The sequence below is a fragment of the Phalacrocorax carbo genome, chromosome 2, assembly GCF_963921805.1.
Source record: "Phalacrocorax carbo chromosome 2, bPhaCar2.1, whole genome shotgun sequence".
Classification (NCBI taxonomy): Eukaryota; Metazoa; Chordata; class Aves; order Suliformes; family Phalacrocoracidae; genus Phalacrocorax; species Phalacrocorax carbo.
Window position 1 is genome coordinate 35,780,313 of NC_087514.1, and position 17,740 is coordinate 35,798,052.

General features: G+C 39.1%; 1 protein-coding gene across 4 annotated transcripts in view; it reads right to left on the reverse strand.

The window, feature by feature from the left end:
• Window positions 1-17,740, reverse strand: part of RDH10 (retinol dehydrogenase 10) — a 32,905-nt gene that overhangs the window by 9,485 nt on the left and 5,680 nt on the right. For all 4 annotated transcript variants that reach the window (XM_064442545.1, XM_064442544.1, XM_064442546.1 and 1 more), the window contains exons 3-5: window positions 2,170-2,268; window positions 662-807; window positions 178-309 (exon numbers count right to left, since the gene is read on the reverse strand). In XM_064442545.1, coding sequence (XP_064298615.1) covers window positions 178-309; window positions 662-807; window positions 2,170-2,268 — 377 coding nt within the window. The remainder of the gene's footprint in view (window positions 1-177; window positions 310-661; window positions 808-2,169; window positions 2,269-17,740) is intronic.

Genomic DNA, 17,740 nt, shown 5'->3' on the forward strand with positions numbered 1-17,740 from the left:
GTTTCCCAAGCAAATAACGTACACTCACGCAAGCCAAAGACTTATGAATTCTAACAAAACGGCACTTATGGCCTGTGTGGGTGGGAGAGTGTTTATACCCAGAAAGTGGACATGCTCATGTATTTTACTAGTACTCCATAAATTGTACTGCCGATGAACTGGCATTTCAGCTCTTACCTTTTCATGAAGGTGACCATATACATGAGGCGAGGTGTGCAGATCATTGGCTGGTCTGTAAGGATAGCTCTCATAGCCTGCTTCACACAGTATTCTGGCTTCAAGGGTGGAAGGAAAGGCTCAATTTCTTTTCTGAAATATTTGATTAAGACAGATTAATAAGATACACAAAAGACTGCGGACCTCAATGGAGAGTTCATTAGCTCACTTTCTTTGGAATGCCTCAGCAGGGACAAAAACTTCAGTTTTTTTATATTCACTGTTCAGATACAAGAATTATAGCTCAAAACTTGTGTTGCCTAAGTACAGAAGACATTAACTGATTTTTAGAAAGTCCCTTTTTTTTGAGTCAGGATTACAGATCACACTAACATATTAAAAGCAGAGGTAATACTTATATTAATATTTTTATGGTAGCAGTTTAGCTACCTTCAAGTACTTTTATGACACCACAGACACAGGACAGAAGATGAATTTTACTCACCTGATCCTGCACCCTCTGAACATTCCTGTATCTACAAGATAAGGGCAGACTAAAGTTGTTTTGATTCCATCCTTTTCAGCAGCCTTCAGTTCATGGCTCAAAGACTCATGGAAACCTACAGCTCCAAATTTGCTGGCGCAATAATCCTGTGTTGGCAATGAACAAGGCAAAAAAATAAAAAGCAACTTAAAAAGAACAGATATGAATCATGTTCAAAGCCAATGCATATCTGAGGTGATTCTGCACATATTTTCAAAGCAACAAAAGACACCCACTGAACAGAGCATCACATCAACTCATTTATCACTTTACTTTTGAGGTAATTAGCAAAGAATCATGAAAGCAGGAAATCTGAATGTAGGAGGATATTACCTTGGATTCAAGTCTTTGAATCAGGCAGGCTTACACATCAAGTTACTCCACTTACCAGTTTGCTAAATATTAAGTCTTACAACAAAGGACTGAGATACCTAATATGACCTTGGGTCAGATTTGAAAAAAGCTTGCAGAGTTGGCAGGGCATATGTGTAAAAATCTTAAATGCTTTATTTTTAAGGTTAGTTTCAACAGAAGATATGATGGAGATTTGAGTATATTATTTAATTTTCAGAAGAGGCTATATCTTGTATATCTCAAAAATATTAAGTTCAGCAACATTAAAAAATAATTGCATAGACAGCAGTAGCATTTGAGTTTTCCATTGGATGTGTCCACCTCTGCTGGTGGTCACACCCACAGACCAGGAAATTCTTTGTAGTTTTCTCAAGACAGTAAATACTCTAATAAGCCTTAAGTTACACCAGCTTCATTCATTTCTGTTATGAAACACTGCGGCTTAAGGTCCTGGACTGAGCCTTTGCGTATATGCAAAGAAGCCTGTGCTTATGGCATAATATGAATGCTGTATAAATTTTGCTCACACATGCATTTGTGCTAATGACCCCAAAAGCAAGATAATAGGCTCTAATCCTAACCTAGTTTTATGTACCAAACAAGTCTTACAAACTGGTGTTGTCAACCAGCTGCTAGCAACTAAACAACCTAATGCTTATAAACTGGAAGCCTAGTAAAGCAGGTGAGGCATATATTGTGGAAGGAAGGCTGGCAGCCATTTCCCCACATAAACAGGAAACAGAAGACATTACTTTTGAAAATCCTTGCCTTTGGCTTCAAGCTTAGCACTGAAGGTCTTGACAGGAGAAGGCAGGCGGGCGCCTTTTAGGTTCCTAAATTCATCAGGCAATTCAAAGATCATTTAGCAGTCTGAAATCCTTAGCCATCCTAGGCTTTCACTCTAAGCGGCAAGTCCACCTGCAAAGTAGGTGGATACAGTGGCTGCCCGAGTCCTGCAGATCCTGCTCGAACGGAGCCATGTGTTGATATGGTACTCAGCACCATGGCTTCCAAGTATCTTTGAAGATTTGACTTTATTTTCTCTAGCTGATAATACAAAAAGCTTATCCTAAGCAAGAAGTGCCAAATTTACTGTTAATTATAGTGTAACAAACCTCCACTCCAGCAGTACTGAACAATCCCAAGGAACTTGCAACTGTCACAATGTGTCCGTGATTCATTTCCAGCATCTTGGGAAGGAATGCTTTAGTGGTCTACAAAGGAAAAAAAAAAAAAAGCCCAAAATAAAAAACCACACCATGAACATACTACATTAGCGATAAGCATTCAAAACCTCTATCTCAGTTTATTATCAAGAATTTAGAAGTAAGATCACTGTACAGGTTTTGAACTTCTGAGCTTGTCAAAAATGCCAACAGAAAATCTACAGCTTGGTCGTGAATTCAGACAGCAAGGCAGCACGGATTATATCTCCAGAAATCCTAAGGTTAAGGGATCAATTGAGCTCAGACATGTTTATTTTTCTGCAAGAGACTAGTTATCAGGAGGAGATAATTTGACCCTAAAATGGAAGTCACCTTTTTTTCCAAGACAGAAAAAGGAATGCAAAGTGTTTAATTACGCCATCCAGCACATCTGTGTTAAGACCAGTGCCGATTATCAGTTCTAATTATTGGCAGCGTGTTTTGGAAGTCAGATATGGTTAGTTTTATCCAATTAACTTATCTTAAGCATTTTACATTAAAAGAAATACTGAAGGCAGAGTTTTTGCTGATGTTATTTTTAACATAAAAAAATACAGTACACATCTACTAATCTAAATTACTTTCCACCTTTATTAGTATCCATAAGCATTGCTCTAACTAAAAAGACAAGATATCAATTTCTATTATCAATTCCTTATTTTAGAAGTTCCAAAACAAAACAAAAGCAAGCCTCAGAATGAAGCTTTGATTTAACCTCCAGTTTTTATGCCTTGATTATAACAAAGCTTGATTCTGTTTAAAAACCCAAGTCAGAGTTAACACCTTTAAAAAATTAAGTTTTAAGCAATAAATTGAAGGCATTTGTTAGAACATCACCTCTGCTAGCATACCCACCTTTGTCATATCTGTTTTCTGAAGCTGACTCAACACTTCCCTTTTTTAAATAAGTATGAAGCAGAGCACCATATGCTGAAAAAATCAATGTAGTAGGAAAATGGTACGTGTAGTTATGATTTACTGCAGCTTCCAGGTTGTTAGTGTATTACATGAGATCACTTCTAAATTGCCAAAGAACTTCAGACAATGCTTTTTAATCACAAACATGCCTAGTTAATACATAAATCTATTAATGACAGCTATTATTCTGTTCTAATTCAATCAGTCCCATGAATGCTTATTCCTCCCAGAAACCTGGTCTTCCCAAGCAATTTGGATACAAACTCAGAGCATGCAAATGCCCCTTAAGTATTTCCTACTTGCTTAATTGTTGGTCTGAGTCGTGTCAGCTGCATTCTTAAGACATGCAAGCTACAGCTGAATCCATCTAATTCCATTCTTATGCTGTCTGCATTTTCCAATCACAGACGTCAGGACAGTTTTGCTCTAATGATTTTCACATGTTCTTGTACAACATTTTTGCCTGCAGGTGTTAAAAGACTAATCCAGACCTCCTAACACCACACAAAAGAGTGTTTTCACTGGACAGCTGGCAGATGATAGAAGATTAACAGACCTCCTGACTCCTTGCCTTTCCTACTGTTGATTCATACAGCTCCTAGATTCTGTCATAACTACATAACAAAGCTAATTATAAAAAATAATCCAAGAGCAAGCTGCCTTGCATTTGTTTCTTTCCTCATGGCGGGGATCTCTAAACCTCTTATATAGAGCCTTGGACAAGAATTTAGCTCTCTGTTAAACTAATCTGTGCCAGGCACACAAAGTTTCAGCCTCTCTTCCCATGTTGCATGGCAACAAAGCCCAGTCATCACAGGGCAGCGCTGCCTGAAAAGGTAAGAGGCTTCGCTTGGACAGCACGGAAGTTTTACAGTGTGTTATTTATCTGCAGCCTGCCTTTCACACCGCAACACTGATGGTGTATACACTAGCCCTGATCCTCCACGCCATCCCTCTACGAGAGCTATGCTCCCAGATCAGTCCTGCTAATAATTTACTCCCCGCCGGAGCATTAGTCAGCTCCATCAACAGTTTCCACTTACGTCTCAGTTATCTGTCCACATCACATCGGAATGACTGATTGCCACCTTGCGTTGCCAGAAAGCTCGATAATGCAGACTGAAGCTCTGGCTGAAAACCACAGCAACTACAGAAATGAAGAGGCACTCACCTTGGAGTTTGTCTCAGGGGAAAGAAAGAAGGGAAAGAAGTAGTAATAAGATGATTTTTTTTTCCCCTACCACTTTCAAAGCATGAATCAATTTTTTCTTCCAAGAGATAAACAACAGGCAAGCTCACCAAGGTTAGTTGGACTGCCTTTTATATTGGCTTTACCATAACACTGTTTTGAATATGATGAACTATAACTAGGTGTCCATAAATGTGTACATTTAACCATGGCTGAGGAAGAGGAGAATTTTCACAGGCTCATATATAGACATGATAAATAACCAGAGCAACTGCAGAGCAGTAAATTTCAGAAAGCCCAGTCTTAACCATGCTACACTCCTTCAAATTATAAAGATTACAAAGACTGAGTTTTCAGAGCTTGTGGCTAAAGTACCCTTTTTCACTCAAGAGGAAATTGGCACATGACAAATAAACCCTGTTGAGGACACTTTTGGGTGACATCTTCAGCAATTCAAGTGCAGACTGAACAACTCCCAGCAGCAGAACTACAGTCACTTCACGTAAGTCATCTCTTAAAAGGCCATTTATGGCCACATAGGAAAAAAACCATAGCTACTCTGCTCTGAAGACAATTAGGAATTCATTGAAATCTTTGCATGAGACCTCAGTATTCTGAAACAGCCCATTCATAGCAGGCTCCTGTACTTTGTCATGGGACATTATCCTACAAATCCATTTAAAACCTGAAGCTGAGACAGTCTATAAAGATAGGACAACTATCGTATATACAAAACTTAGCAGTCAACTATCAACTTCTCAGCTAAATGGATGACAGAGAAAGTCATCTCAGTTGCTGCCACCCTCCAGCCATCTGCTACAGCTGGGAGTCAGTACTTAAAAACAAGCACTGTCAGAGGCAGACACACCCTATGTGGGGGGGACGCATTTCCAGTCTCAGAGTAAAGGCTTGCCCACTACTCCTCCCAGCCTCCTCTTGCTGGGAAAAACAATCCCAAAGTGAAGTTATTCTCTTTCATGGTATAAGCAATCCCCAAATAAATCAGTGTTCTTACTGAGCTTCTGGCACAGCCCACTTCCTTGATCAAAGCAGCTTCCTCCATACTCTGGTCCCCAGTTTTTCTGCTTGTTACATAAACCAGATCAACCTAGTTTCTAGTTTCTTTCAGCTTCAGCTACATCTGCCTACCAGACCTGAAGTCTTCTGTGTGCTTGTGGTACTGCTGAGAAACTAGTTAAGAGTTTGACCGGTTCAGGGCCAAGATGCCTCCTGGGTGGCCTTCCCATCTGGAGTTTGTCTGAACAGGTAGCACAGGCCACATCAGTCTTCTGAGGTGATGCATGGACATGCTAATCCTCCACAAAAAAAAAAAGTATTAGAAGATACCAAGTAAGACATCTGGTATTGTCCATGACATAAAAGGTCATGAACCAGGCCCCCAAAATAATTCAAATCAACTCAAGTGATTTAATCAAACTATCTCCCTTCTGGTTTGATCCTTTAGGTTTCGGTTTTAGCTCTCACAGCTGCAGAGGAAGACATTTAACAAAACATTTAAGTACTTAAAGTCAGAGCTGGGTCTTTTATTAAAAACAAACATAAAACACTTTTCAACACTGAGGAGAAATCAGTAAGTAGAATATAGTAGACGAAAGGAATCGTGTGGTGATACATCAGGGTGAGGAATCAGGGAAGTTATACGGTGTTCAACATTAAAAAATTTCAGTTAAGCATCCTCTTCACTCAATTAGCTTTTTCGTTGGTTTTTTTTTTTTTTTAAAGAAAAAAAATAAAAAACCCAAAAGCAGAGTGCAAGCATGCATTTTCTAACCTGCATTATAGTTTAGGTACAGCAACTAGGCAGGAAATATAGAACATATGAAGCTGTTCTGAAGAGAGAGTGGAGCTAGTTTAATCTTTAAGTTTTTTGGAGCCTAGAGATCAATTCCTGTTTTTCCTCTATGCTTCTAAATATACCAGTAAGAACAAACTATTCCCAGTAGCTGTAACCGAACATCTATTTCATGTGCACACAGCTTTAATGACTTATTTCTCACAAGTGTGAAACTGAACAAGCATTTACATGTCACTTCATAGCTTTCGTAATCTGTTCTCAACATTTTGGTTTACGGCAAATTAACTTCTAACAGTCTAGCACTTCTTCCCTCCCCTTCCCCAAATTCTTTAGTTCCATTCTTAATGAAACAAAACTCAAAAGATTGTGCAACACAAAGAACAGCACAGCTGCAATGTCAAGACAAATTAGTCTAAATACAGCAAATGAGAATATGAAGAAATACTGTGTTTGAGAAAGTGATTTTTTAATTAAATTTTGAACTAATTATTCTTAAAGCAGAAAGCAAGCATCCACAGCAAACAACGTTAGCTGTATGCAGCTCAAGACAGTGGATACTGAATGCAGAAAGCACACCAAAGTGGAAAAGTACGCACTACCCTGTATTTAGAGAGTTGTGTTTATATCAAAGAAAAAAATAAAGCAGGTACCAACACGTAAGGTCCTTTAAGTCTCTATTTTTCCAATACAGTAATTTTTTTTTTCATGCTTTCTGCCTTCCATCAATGTTCAACAGCCCTTTTAAAGTATTTTGATGGCATAAACTAGCTGCTTTACTGTAGGGCAGAAATTCCTTTATGCCAAAGGAATAGCTCATTTTCCATACAGCCCCTGCAGGTAAGGAGGATGGAGCATGGTTATTTTTCCGGGGCTGATCAAAACAAGTGAATTTTTACATAGCTACAGTTATCCACAACAGTGGTGTGGTGGTATAACAGATCAGACATTTTCTCCCAAGCTACAGCGATTCCTGACTGCCAGGATAGCAGTGTAAGAGTGCAAATGAGTGCAACATTTGGGTAAATGTGGTGTTTTGTCTTCATGTTAAACAGTATCCGGCCATACCCAAGAAGCAAAATAGGTGTGATTAGTCAAGAACTCATCCAGACAACTCTGGGAACTAAGGCACCAGGGATCATAAAAGACCGCTGCCATGTGTGTTAACTAATCCATTAACTACTATCATGAAGCAACAGAGCTGGTGATGGGAAAATGTTGTTCCAAGGTTTTGTGTAAAATACACGTTATATCCTCTCTCCCCCTCAGCATGGATGTTCAGCCTTCTTTTCTGCCCATTCTTTTTCACGGACCACAGCAGGACACACTGCAGGTTCTCCTACTCCCGTGCAGGACAGCACATGGCCACTCACTCCACCACAGAGTGAAATCCAGAGATTTCCACATGCCCCAGTTTCATGGAAATTCCAGTAACTGAGAAGAAATGCACGAAGGTCTGACAAAATAGCACCTCTAACTCTTCTGCAGACAGGCTGTGGCAGCCTTGCCTTAAAGTAGGTTTATCCAAATTGGGTAGTATAGCACTAATGCACTACTGTGTGTTAAAAAGGAAAGAGAGGTGCCTGAAAGGCAGGAAAAAACCCACGGCAAGCTTATCAGTAAATAGACTGAAGTTATTTTCAGCTACAGCCATACAGCCCAGCTTATTCCAGAAGATAATCACTTTAAATACATTTTGTAAATAGGAGGTAAAACTTCACTTACAGGATTATGGTGAAAGCCGTCGCCAAGTTGTTTTAGAAGAGGCCTTGAAAGTATACCCTAGAACTGTGTAACTCTCAGAGGAGAATTTATTCAAGTTAGATGCTATAATATCCAAAACATCTTCTCACACACCAAAGCATGCAGTTACAAGCCTGGATTTAACAATTTAGTTTCCTTCTAACTTGTTTATTTGGTTCCAATGAGAACTGAGAGTAATTACTTGTTATTTGCACTATCGTCTCGATTATTTTTCCCATAGTATCTCCACATCCTTCTTAAATTCCATTATACAAGCATCTCTGAAATATTAAGTTGTGATTAATAACTGTGTGAAGACTACATGAAAATACTAAGTACTGAGTTGAACACTAGAGAGACTGCACAGCACAAAGGACATTGCTCTGCCAGTAACAGGCTGAATACAGAAGGTAGACCGAAGTCTACAACTACTGTTGACCTTGCTAACATAAGGGACCAAAGCTGTGCTTTAAAGGAGCTCAGATGTTTCTGTTGACTGTTTTCAAGAAGTGCTGGGGCCCTTCTGGATAATTAGCCACTAAGTAAACATTTGAATAGCTGTGGAAATTAGTGCTATTTTTGATCTTCAGTTTCTGTTCTCAAGAAATGATGATGAAAAATAGGCCAGAATTACCCAGTCTTCCTAGTGTAATGAATTAAAAAAGAAAGTCACAGATTTCTCTGGATTGTTGATGGATCTACCCAGATCCTTTCAGAGCAAAAAGGATCAGGAGATATGCATGACATCCTCAAGCCAAGCTTCCATAGACAGCGTATTAAAAGCATGAAAGAAAACTATTCAAGGATCGCCCTCAAGTGTGCCCTGAATGAGCCCTGCCTTCAAAACAAAAAAGCTAGACCTTCCAATATTTCATTTCGAAAGGAGTCCCTTAGTTATTTAGCTCCTGGCAGGCAACACAACCTTCAATTTCTCACTAAAGCTTTATTTGTCCTTCACATAAAAACCCACTGTTTTGGGGCCATGGGGATTCCTTTAATATTGAACTGCAACAGCAGTTAATGCTTAACATACATGCACAGTAATAATGTTACAGTTGCCTTGCAACCAGAAGCTCATGAAAGAACAAGATAGACTTATACAGGAGTCTATAATGACGACGAGTAACAAGGAAGCAAAGCCACACACACATCCCCCAAAACTTTGGATATCTTACATTTGCAGACAGACTGAAACTACAGATAAGATCTACCCAGGTTAAGAGGTGAAGGTAAAAAATAAAGTAAAAACCTGAAGAATTAAGTCGCAATGAAAAGCAACATCAATCAATTTAAAATTGTATTTGATTTATAGAGGAATAAGCATCTTTCTCCCCTCTCCAACTCTGCATGAAATACTGCTTTGAAATATATGAAGTATTAGCTTAGTAAAAATATCTGCTATTACTTGAATCACTTTGGGTTTTTTTAGTTATTAATTCATGTTAGTAATTAACATTCCTGTTTTCTCCACCCTCATGGCTGATCCATACACACAAAATCCCCTGCTTCTCAAGAGACATACTTAATCAGCTGAGAAGCATCAAAGTTGTACAGAACTAAGCTAAACCTTATTTACTGAAGTTTGTAAGTGGGTTTGTTAGTAGTAAGAAACATCTGTCATGCCATTTGCTAAAGAACAAGTATGCTCCAGCCCATAATTACATTACTACTTTGTTTAGCTTTTGTAGTGTTTAGGGTCCAATTACAAATTTTCTTCAATTTTCAATGCCAATAGTTACCACTGTTTCCTGTGAATAGTTCGGTTATTGTAGTGGTTCCTCTTACATGGAGTCAAGTCATGTTGAGTATATCAGAAGAAAGCTGAAACTGAATTAAGTAGTTTCCTTCATCAGAACTTAGTGTCACAAAGCTGTTTACAAAGGGTAGACAGTAAAGATAAGATAAGTAACGCTATTTAAAAAAAAAACACAGGAAACTAATACCACTAGTTATCTTTCAAACATTAATCATTAACCATTGATTTCCACTCCTTACTACTAATTCTGCCATGCCTAGAGCGACTGAATATTGCCTAGCTAAATTGCCCTTTGTATATTTTTTTTATCAAGGTTTAGCTGAAAAAAGGGATGGGAGAGAGTGGTATATGAAAAGCACTTAGGACATTGCAGCAGAAACTTTTGTTACCGTTACCTTATCATGTCACTACATTGTCTCCCCTTCCCCTTTCTTTTAAGAGCTTCATTTCCTGTGATTTTACCCCGAATTGGGTAACTAAGACTGGAGTAGAAAACAGCTTTGTTCTCCCTCTTGTCTCAAGTGTAGGTTAAGTACTCAAGAAGGCTGCCTAAATAATACAATTCCTGCTTCAGAAACTTTCTTCTTGAGAGTGGAGGTGGGAAAGGTATCATTACCTAAGGTTTACAGTGGCCTGCTGCTAATCAAACTCCCAGTTGCCTTACATAAAGCTTTTCTGCATTCCCCACCATTGCATCACCCTAGCTTGAGGGCACCTTTACCTAGGGCAGGGGTTTAGGTACATGCAACACAGCCAAATGTGACCCCTATTTCTTAAGAACATTTCACTTCTCTTTAGATAGGCCACTACTTTATATGCTTTCTGGGCATGAAGGAGTTCAGGTATTAAAGCTGAACTACCACTTACTGGTATAGAAATAATAAGGGAAGTTAGAGCCTTTATGTCAGTGCTATGCCGTCTCCATCTTTCTGCTCCTGAGAACTTTTATATTTTTTTCTTCCTAAGAGGAAACAGATTTTAGATTTACATACTTTTAAAATTATTTCCACCCTCAGATGTCAGGTCTGTCCTGTAAAGTATCTCATCTTTCTAATGACTGTATGCCACCAGTCATTTCTGTGGAAGCATCTAGCTGCCTTTAATTGACATGCTTGTACATACACTACCATACATGCACCCCAAGTAGTCTGCATTCATTTGTACTTGCAGATATCACTTTGTTGATGTATAACGGGTTCATATATATGTGGCAGTATATATCATCGTTTAAATCACTGACTGTATGTTTAGACCTCTTCCCTGCAGTTTTGCCATCTGGATACAGTCCTGAGCCACCAGCTATATATGTCCCTGCTTGAGCAGGGGAGGGTGGACCTGATGACCTCCAGAGCACCCTTCCCACCTGAAACATTCTGTGATTCTCCACTTAAGTCAAGTATACCAACTCCCTACTCAACAGCCCATTCCTCTTCATCTCACAGAGGAAGAAGTTCATAAGCCAGCAGAGACCTTGTACTCTTTGTCCCTATGTTAACTGCAAGTTTATCAACACAGAATCTTAACTTTCCTTAACTGGAAAGGATGCTGATTCCTCTGACATCTCTCTCCTGTACCTCTCCTACAGGAGCTCTTGCCTGTAATAAATTATCCTGCTCTGTCTGAAACAGCATCTGTTCTACTTCCATTTCTCCTTCTCCTTTGGTCTCAAGCCCTTTCAGCTGGAGAGAGGGTCCAATGAGGCAGTGCAGAGCACCTAGATGAATTTCTTGTGGAATTAACATATTTCCAGCTGAGTCCAGAACATACACATACCACGCTATTTTCAGAAACTAATGATGTCCCTGCAGCCATTGGATGCCCTCCAGTAATGACACTCCTTTGCTAGCTTCTTAAGGGTATTCTGAGCCTTCGCAGACAATTCTGCCTACTTTGAATTTTAATGGCTTTTAAAGCTTGCACGGAGCAATCATATTGGATTCTTGAGAGCTAGCAATGAACAGAGAGAAAGACAGTATCTCTGCTCAAGCAGTGTAGAAGTGCAGAACAAAAGTTGCCAGTGATGCTTGTTGTGTATTTCAAATGCCAAAATAATCTAAAAGCTGAGAAGGATTAGTAGTAGGTAAGATGGCATGGTAAGACGACTGTTGGAGGCCCAGCTACGTGTTTAGTCTTCCTTATGTTGCAAAACAAGCAAGGTACAAGTCTAGACTGAAGTGTAACTTGGGAACAAATGTATGCACGCAGAATTCTCCAGCCGGCACAAATTGAAGGCATCACCAAGCATGAGAACTGAAGCTTTCAAAGTACTCTTGCTCAAAAGCTGACCTCTTTCCTCCTGCCCAAAGGCATCTTATTAGACAAGTTGATATTTATTCTCCACAAATATTAATCTAATTATACTCTCAGACTATCATAGCTAACAAACCACAATTACTGTTCAATTTAAAGCAAGTATTACACAGTTGGCAGCAGCCATGGAAAAGTAACAGGCAGTTTAAAGAAAGTGAATCCTTCTGCTCAGTTCTACCACGTCAGCATTTGAGCTTCCCACATACCCAAGACTAACACAAAGCTCCAGCATGGCTGTGACAGTCCAGTTACACTCCTGTAAACTCAGAAACTTAAGTTACAGTCCCAGTAGGTAGCACCACCAACCTCGCATTCTTCCGCAGGCAGATTTATCAGTAAAGACGACCTAACTTGCATTTATTCAAATGTCAAATTTCAAATTACTTCAGTGTTTGCTGGTCAAGTGATATAAGAAGTTAACACTTGGGTAATCCTTTCCACAAAAGCTGGTTTAAGTTCCGTTGAAGTCAAGCAACTAGAAATTCTACTTTGTTTATATACTGACAAATGGCCACGTCAAAGGATTTGTAGTTTCAGAACTATGTTGACATTAGTGTAACAAACACATTAGTCCCTCACCTTCATTAGCACAAGTTTGCAGCAAATGTCCAACCATTTGGAGAGCAGTTATTTATTGCCAGCTATTTGATAATCTTGACAAAAATGAAAACATACCCCTATGAGTCAGTGAAAAATCCACATAACAAATTAATTTTATAACAACTATTAGATAAGAGCTCAGAGTATTCTGTTCAGTGAACAAGAACACAATCCAACTTTTAAATACACATTTTTCTCCACCTTGCCATAAGCTTAGTCATCCTCTGGAATATTTAGTAAAACTTGGTATTTTAGTCTGCATGTTTCCAAAAAATTATTAGAGGACAGTACTGTCAGGACTACTTATGGAAAATATGAAGTCATCATTCATGTTTTATGATTTATGTAACAGACTTTTCAGGAAGTGGCTAAACAGAAAAGGACTGTCTCACATTTTATAGATACCTTAAGGCCAGAACCTCCATAGAACTCCAATTGCTGTAGTACTTGCATGCTGATGAAAGCTGAGTCACTTTACTCATCCTCTCCAACTCAGTCACTAAGTCATTGTTTTGAATCAATTACTATATAAAAAGGAAAGTGATTATGCCCTGAGTAACTCGCAAGAGGAACAAGATTAGAAGGAAAGCTTCTCTTTCCACGTAACAGTCTTTCTTAGTGGAAAAAGAAAAATAAAGAAGATTGAAGCTAAATTTCCATTCAACTCTAAAGTTTGTTGAGGTAGAAAGACCCTAGAAGGCTCTAATTTACTACAAAGTAACTTACTGAATGAGAAGTGTAATTTTTAAAATGCATGGATATTAGAGGTTTTTTAAAAACAGAAGGTGTTGCTGTTTCATACTTCTCCCCACCCTCCCAAAAAAAGGTCTGCAGAAAATAAATAGCCTTAGAAGGTAAACTTTCGCTTCATAAGCAAAGGCTAAAATGACAAAAGAGTCCAGCCAATACAGTGACCAAAAGAGTGGCTAATACCATTTCAAAGATCCTACTTGCACAGGCATTTTAACCAAATACCAACAAACTACTCACTCTCTTGGGGGTGAGTTTTCAAAGACAGAGATACTCTTTTCTTTGCCTGCCTGTGGAAACTATGCTTATTTCCCACAAGCTGAAACATGGCTCTGGCCTGTTTTTTCCACATTCAAATAGTGTTAGCACAACTGATTTCCAGAGAAGTCAAACAGTGCAGTAGGCACAGAGATCATTGCTTTCAAGGGTACACAACAGCAATCATATTATCAGTGCAAGGCAAATAAGGTAGGGTTGTTAACACAGCATCATTTGATGTGTTCAGAAAACTAACTTACCTTTATCTAAGGGTTTTTAATAGTGTGCAATTAAAATACTGCCATCTCTTTAGAAGTTGTTACATTCAGTCTGCTATGCCAGTGGCGGATTTGCTATAGCTTGGAACCATTTATGACTATTTAGCTATTTAGAGCCTGTAAATCCTATTCCAGAAAATCTCTCCAAGAACAAGGAGACAACTGCAGATGTCCTGCTCACAGCTACGTGGTTTTATCCTATTCCTCCTCACCCTTTCCCCAATACACACACTGGCTAGTGCAAGTCTGAAATCTCATCTCATGACGAGGTGATTCTAGCCTCTAAACAGAAAAACTAATCAGCCTGGCCAAGAAAATTAGCAGCTTTCCTCCCCAACCTCCAGACAGGTTAGTGAGCTGAACTGGCTCACCCAAGGATCAGATAAATATCAAAACTAGTGCAAGGTAAGATGCAGATTCAAGGGGTGGTCCCACGTGCCAGCTTGCCACCAGCTTGCCTTGTGGATTCATCCAAAGTCAGAGATTTTGGACAAGTTACTTTTAGGCATATGCTCAAGTGCTTTTCCAAACTAACGTTGAAAGGAGAGTTCTCAAGAAGCTGTCACACAAGTTCAAACAGATGGCAGAAGTGACCAGCACCAGGGCACATTTAGGTGCAGAATTCAACAGCCAAACAAACTTGAATTTCAAAAGGCTCACGCCAAGTCAGCCACCTCGGCTCTGCAGCTGTTCCAGCACTCCTTGGCCTATCATGCCCTCCCAACCCAGTTGTGATAACTCACTCGTGTCAAGTGTTAATTTGACTGGCATATAAATCATTATACTAATATAATTATTTACAAGAACAAAGTATTCATTCAGAAGTGTAAGCGCAGATGTAAATCTCTCCCCCATTTGTAACATATCTTCTTTCAAACTAAACCCTCAGAAACTGAGATTCTAACAACCTCAGTCTATGCCTACTCACCTACATTGTAACTGCATTTTGGAAGAGTTTCCTGTTTTTTTAAACAGACTAAGAAGCCTAAGACCACAAGTAAAAGCATATAGCTTCTCATATAAGTCAACTTCAGTTTACCTTTGCAGAAAGACCTCTACCATTTTTCACAAAAGACAGACAGGTATCAGTAACTCAGTTTTACCACCAGTATGACTAGCCAGAAAACCTCAAAGGTCAAGGGAGCAAGGTTTATCAAGAGAGTAATGCTCTGGCTTTTACATACAGAGCACTGTGGAAAGGTTTAGTACTAGAGATACATAGCAAAAACCTCCCTCCCCCCCCCCCTCCAAAAATACCCCAGAAGTGAAATCAAAGCATGAGAAGCGTTGGGAAAGAATAATACCTTGCAGCTGATAAAGATAAAAGTAGAAAAGATTTTAAAAGTGCAGTGCTAAAATGGCAGAGATGGTGCTAGACAACATAACATTCATCTTTCCTCAACCTGTCTAGTCAGAGTAATTGATGATGCTGAGAGCTAAAGAAAAGGATTGCTCACCCACACAGATCGGTTAAGACAGGTCTTAAGCAGTGATGGAAATGCTGGGTTAGCAGGACACTTAGCCACATCACAGTTAGTACTGCTTTTCTCCATAGTGGAGCACAGGAACACGCCTGCCTTCTAGAAGTCTGCTATAGTTATAGGTTATTACAGAAAGTTAATAACATAATGAGATCTCATTAACTTAGCTGCTTTTCATAAAATAAAAATGGATGTTACTTGTAGATAGAAGAATCTGGAACTTAAAGCTTCATTGCTATTTTAACCTTTACAGGACAAGAAAGGCATATACATAATATTTTAGACCAAGTATTTCACTGAGACAGTGAAGAGCCACCCTCTCCACTTCTAGTGAGGTTAGGCACCACGCTGGCAAAGACTATCATTCCATTCCAGGCTTTCCTGTCTCCGCAGATCCTTCACAATTAACAGCAAAATATCAGACCAAAGTCAGTGCAGAAGTTTTTGCTTATTCAGCCGACCTACCTCATTCCATAAGAAGCAGAAATTTAATCATTGCACTGATCGCTAATCCAGGACCGTTTCTTCAGATTAGATTAGCAATCCTGAAAGCATTCATACGGTTTGCTGACAAGTCTCCAACCCTCAGAAGTCATCACAGGAGACTGAAGAGTGAGACTATCCCAAGTGCTTTACCTCTGCAAGCTATACTGCAACTCCAGCTTTATTTTAGATAGCTATAGAATTGCAAGCCGCTAATAATTGATTAATACTTCAAATACGTTTCAGATAGTTTGAGAAGTCTTTGCACGCTCTCCTCAGGACAACTTCCCCTTTCCTTAATGGAACTTCCACAGTGCTTTTCTGTGAAATATATTACTGTTTTCACCTAAACTCTTCAAGCTTCATATAGTTTAGTGCCTGGAAGTAACTGGCTGATCACACCTTATACCACCATTTTGGACACTGATCTATAGGCAACAAACAATCCACAGGTCACAATCTGAGAATCTCTATTTTCTGCCGTTTGAGAATCTAAGATCCATGCACTTTTCAAATGGCTCAGCAAATTAATTTCCAAAGCACGGCCGAGAGAAGCTGTCACAAAAGCTCTGGTGTAACTGAAGCATTTTAAAGAAAACATTCTGAATGGTCATTTCACACTTGTTAATTGACTAGAATGAAAATCAAACACTTTACATCATTAAAGAGAAGGAAGGGAAATGTATGAATTCAGCTGCTGTTTGAACAAGAGAGGTCAGTGTTCACCACCACACAAGGACAATGCTCTAACACAGAATGCACATGTAGGAAGGTTGGTGTTGAGTAATATGTTCAAAGAATCTTTGATGCAATTTTCCCACTGTCCTGATGAAAGTGCTGCTAATTAAACAAGTCAAGAGTGCTATAAGCTGTTTTGTTCAGACTCCTTGATATATAACTACTCATTTATCACCAAGATACACCAGGCAATGGGGAACCATGACTGAATAGCCTCAATAGACCTCAGGGACTAGAGTAACTCGTGGAACAACTACAGTTTGGTGGGCAGCACTCTGGAATCCCAATTATAGGTGCTTGAATTCAAGAGATTCCTACACAAGACAAAGGAAGGGGTGTTTTGGGTAAGACCAAGAGCCACCTACCACCCCATCCCAACATGGTTAATTACATTTGCTGACTCTTCAGATGAGTATGTTGTCTGAAGAGTCATTTTTATCATCACCCACGTCTACTTTGAAACTGATACAAGGTCACTTGTAGAGCCAACGCTTAGACTTCCAGGTACCTAACTAAATGGTTTGCGTAGGTGCTCCCCCCAAAAAAGGATCAAAACACAGAAAATGTTTCAACATTTTTTTTCTTTAAAATTATCACTACAACTACAATGTGACTACAAGACTAGATTACAGATAGATACCGATTGCAAGATACAGGTTATAAAATTAACGATTGCATGCTGGTGACAACTGTACTTGACACAATGCTAGACAAGCTCCTGGTAGGCCATAAAATCAATCTGCAAGAAAAGCTCTGAGCCAGGAGTCCTGTGCCCACTCCAGTTCCAGAAAGATATACACCTACCCATTTATTTTCTAAAACTTGTGTTAAGTACATTCCCTTTAGAAAATGGGAATGTGTAGGGTTTTTAGAGCAGGCATCTGAAAGATAATATTTTCTCAATTCATAGATTCCCTCTATTTTCTTGAGAAATGAACCCAAGAACATATGAACTGCAGAACCATACAAAATCACTTGTGAGTTATAAGTACAACTAATATGACTATTTCCATAGCTAAGAATATGACTGCTTTTTCCTTCATATTCACTACTCAGCATGCTACCACAGTATATGAAACACATGTGCTGTCCAGGGTAATTTACTGGTGGCATGTAGTTGGAATCATTTTGCAAGGGAAGAGTTAGTTTTGATGACACTTCTTG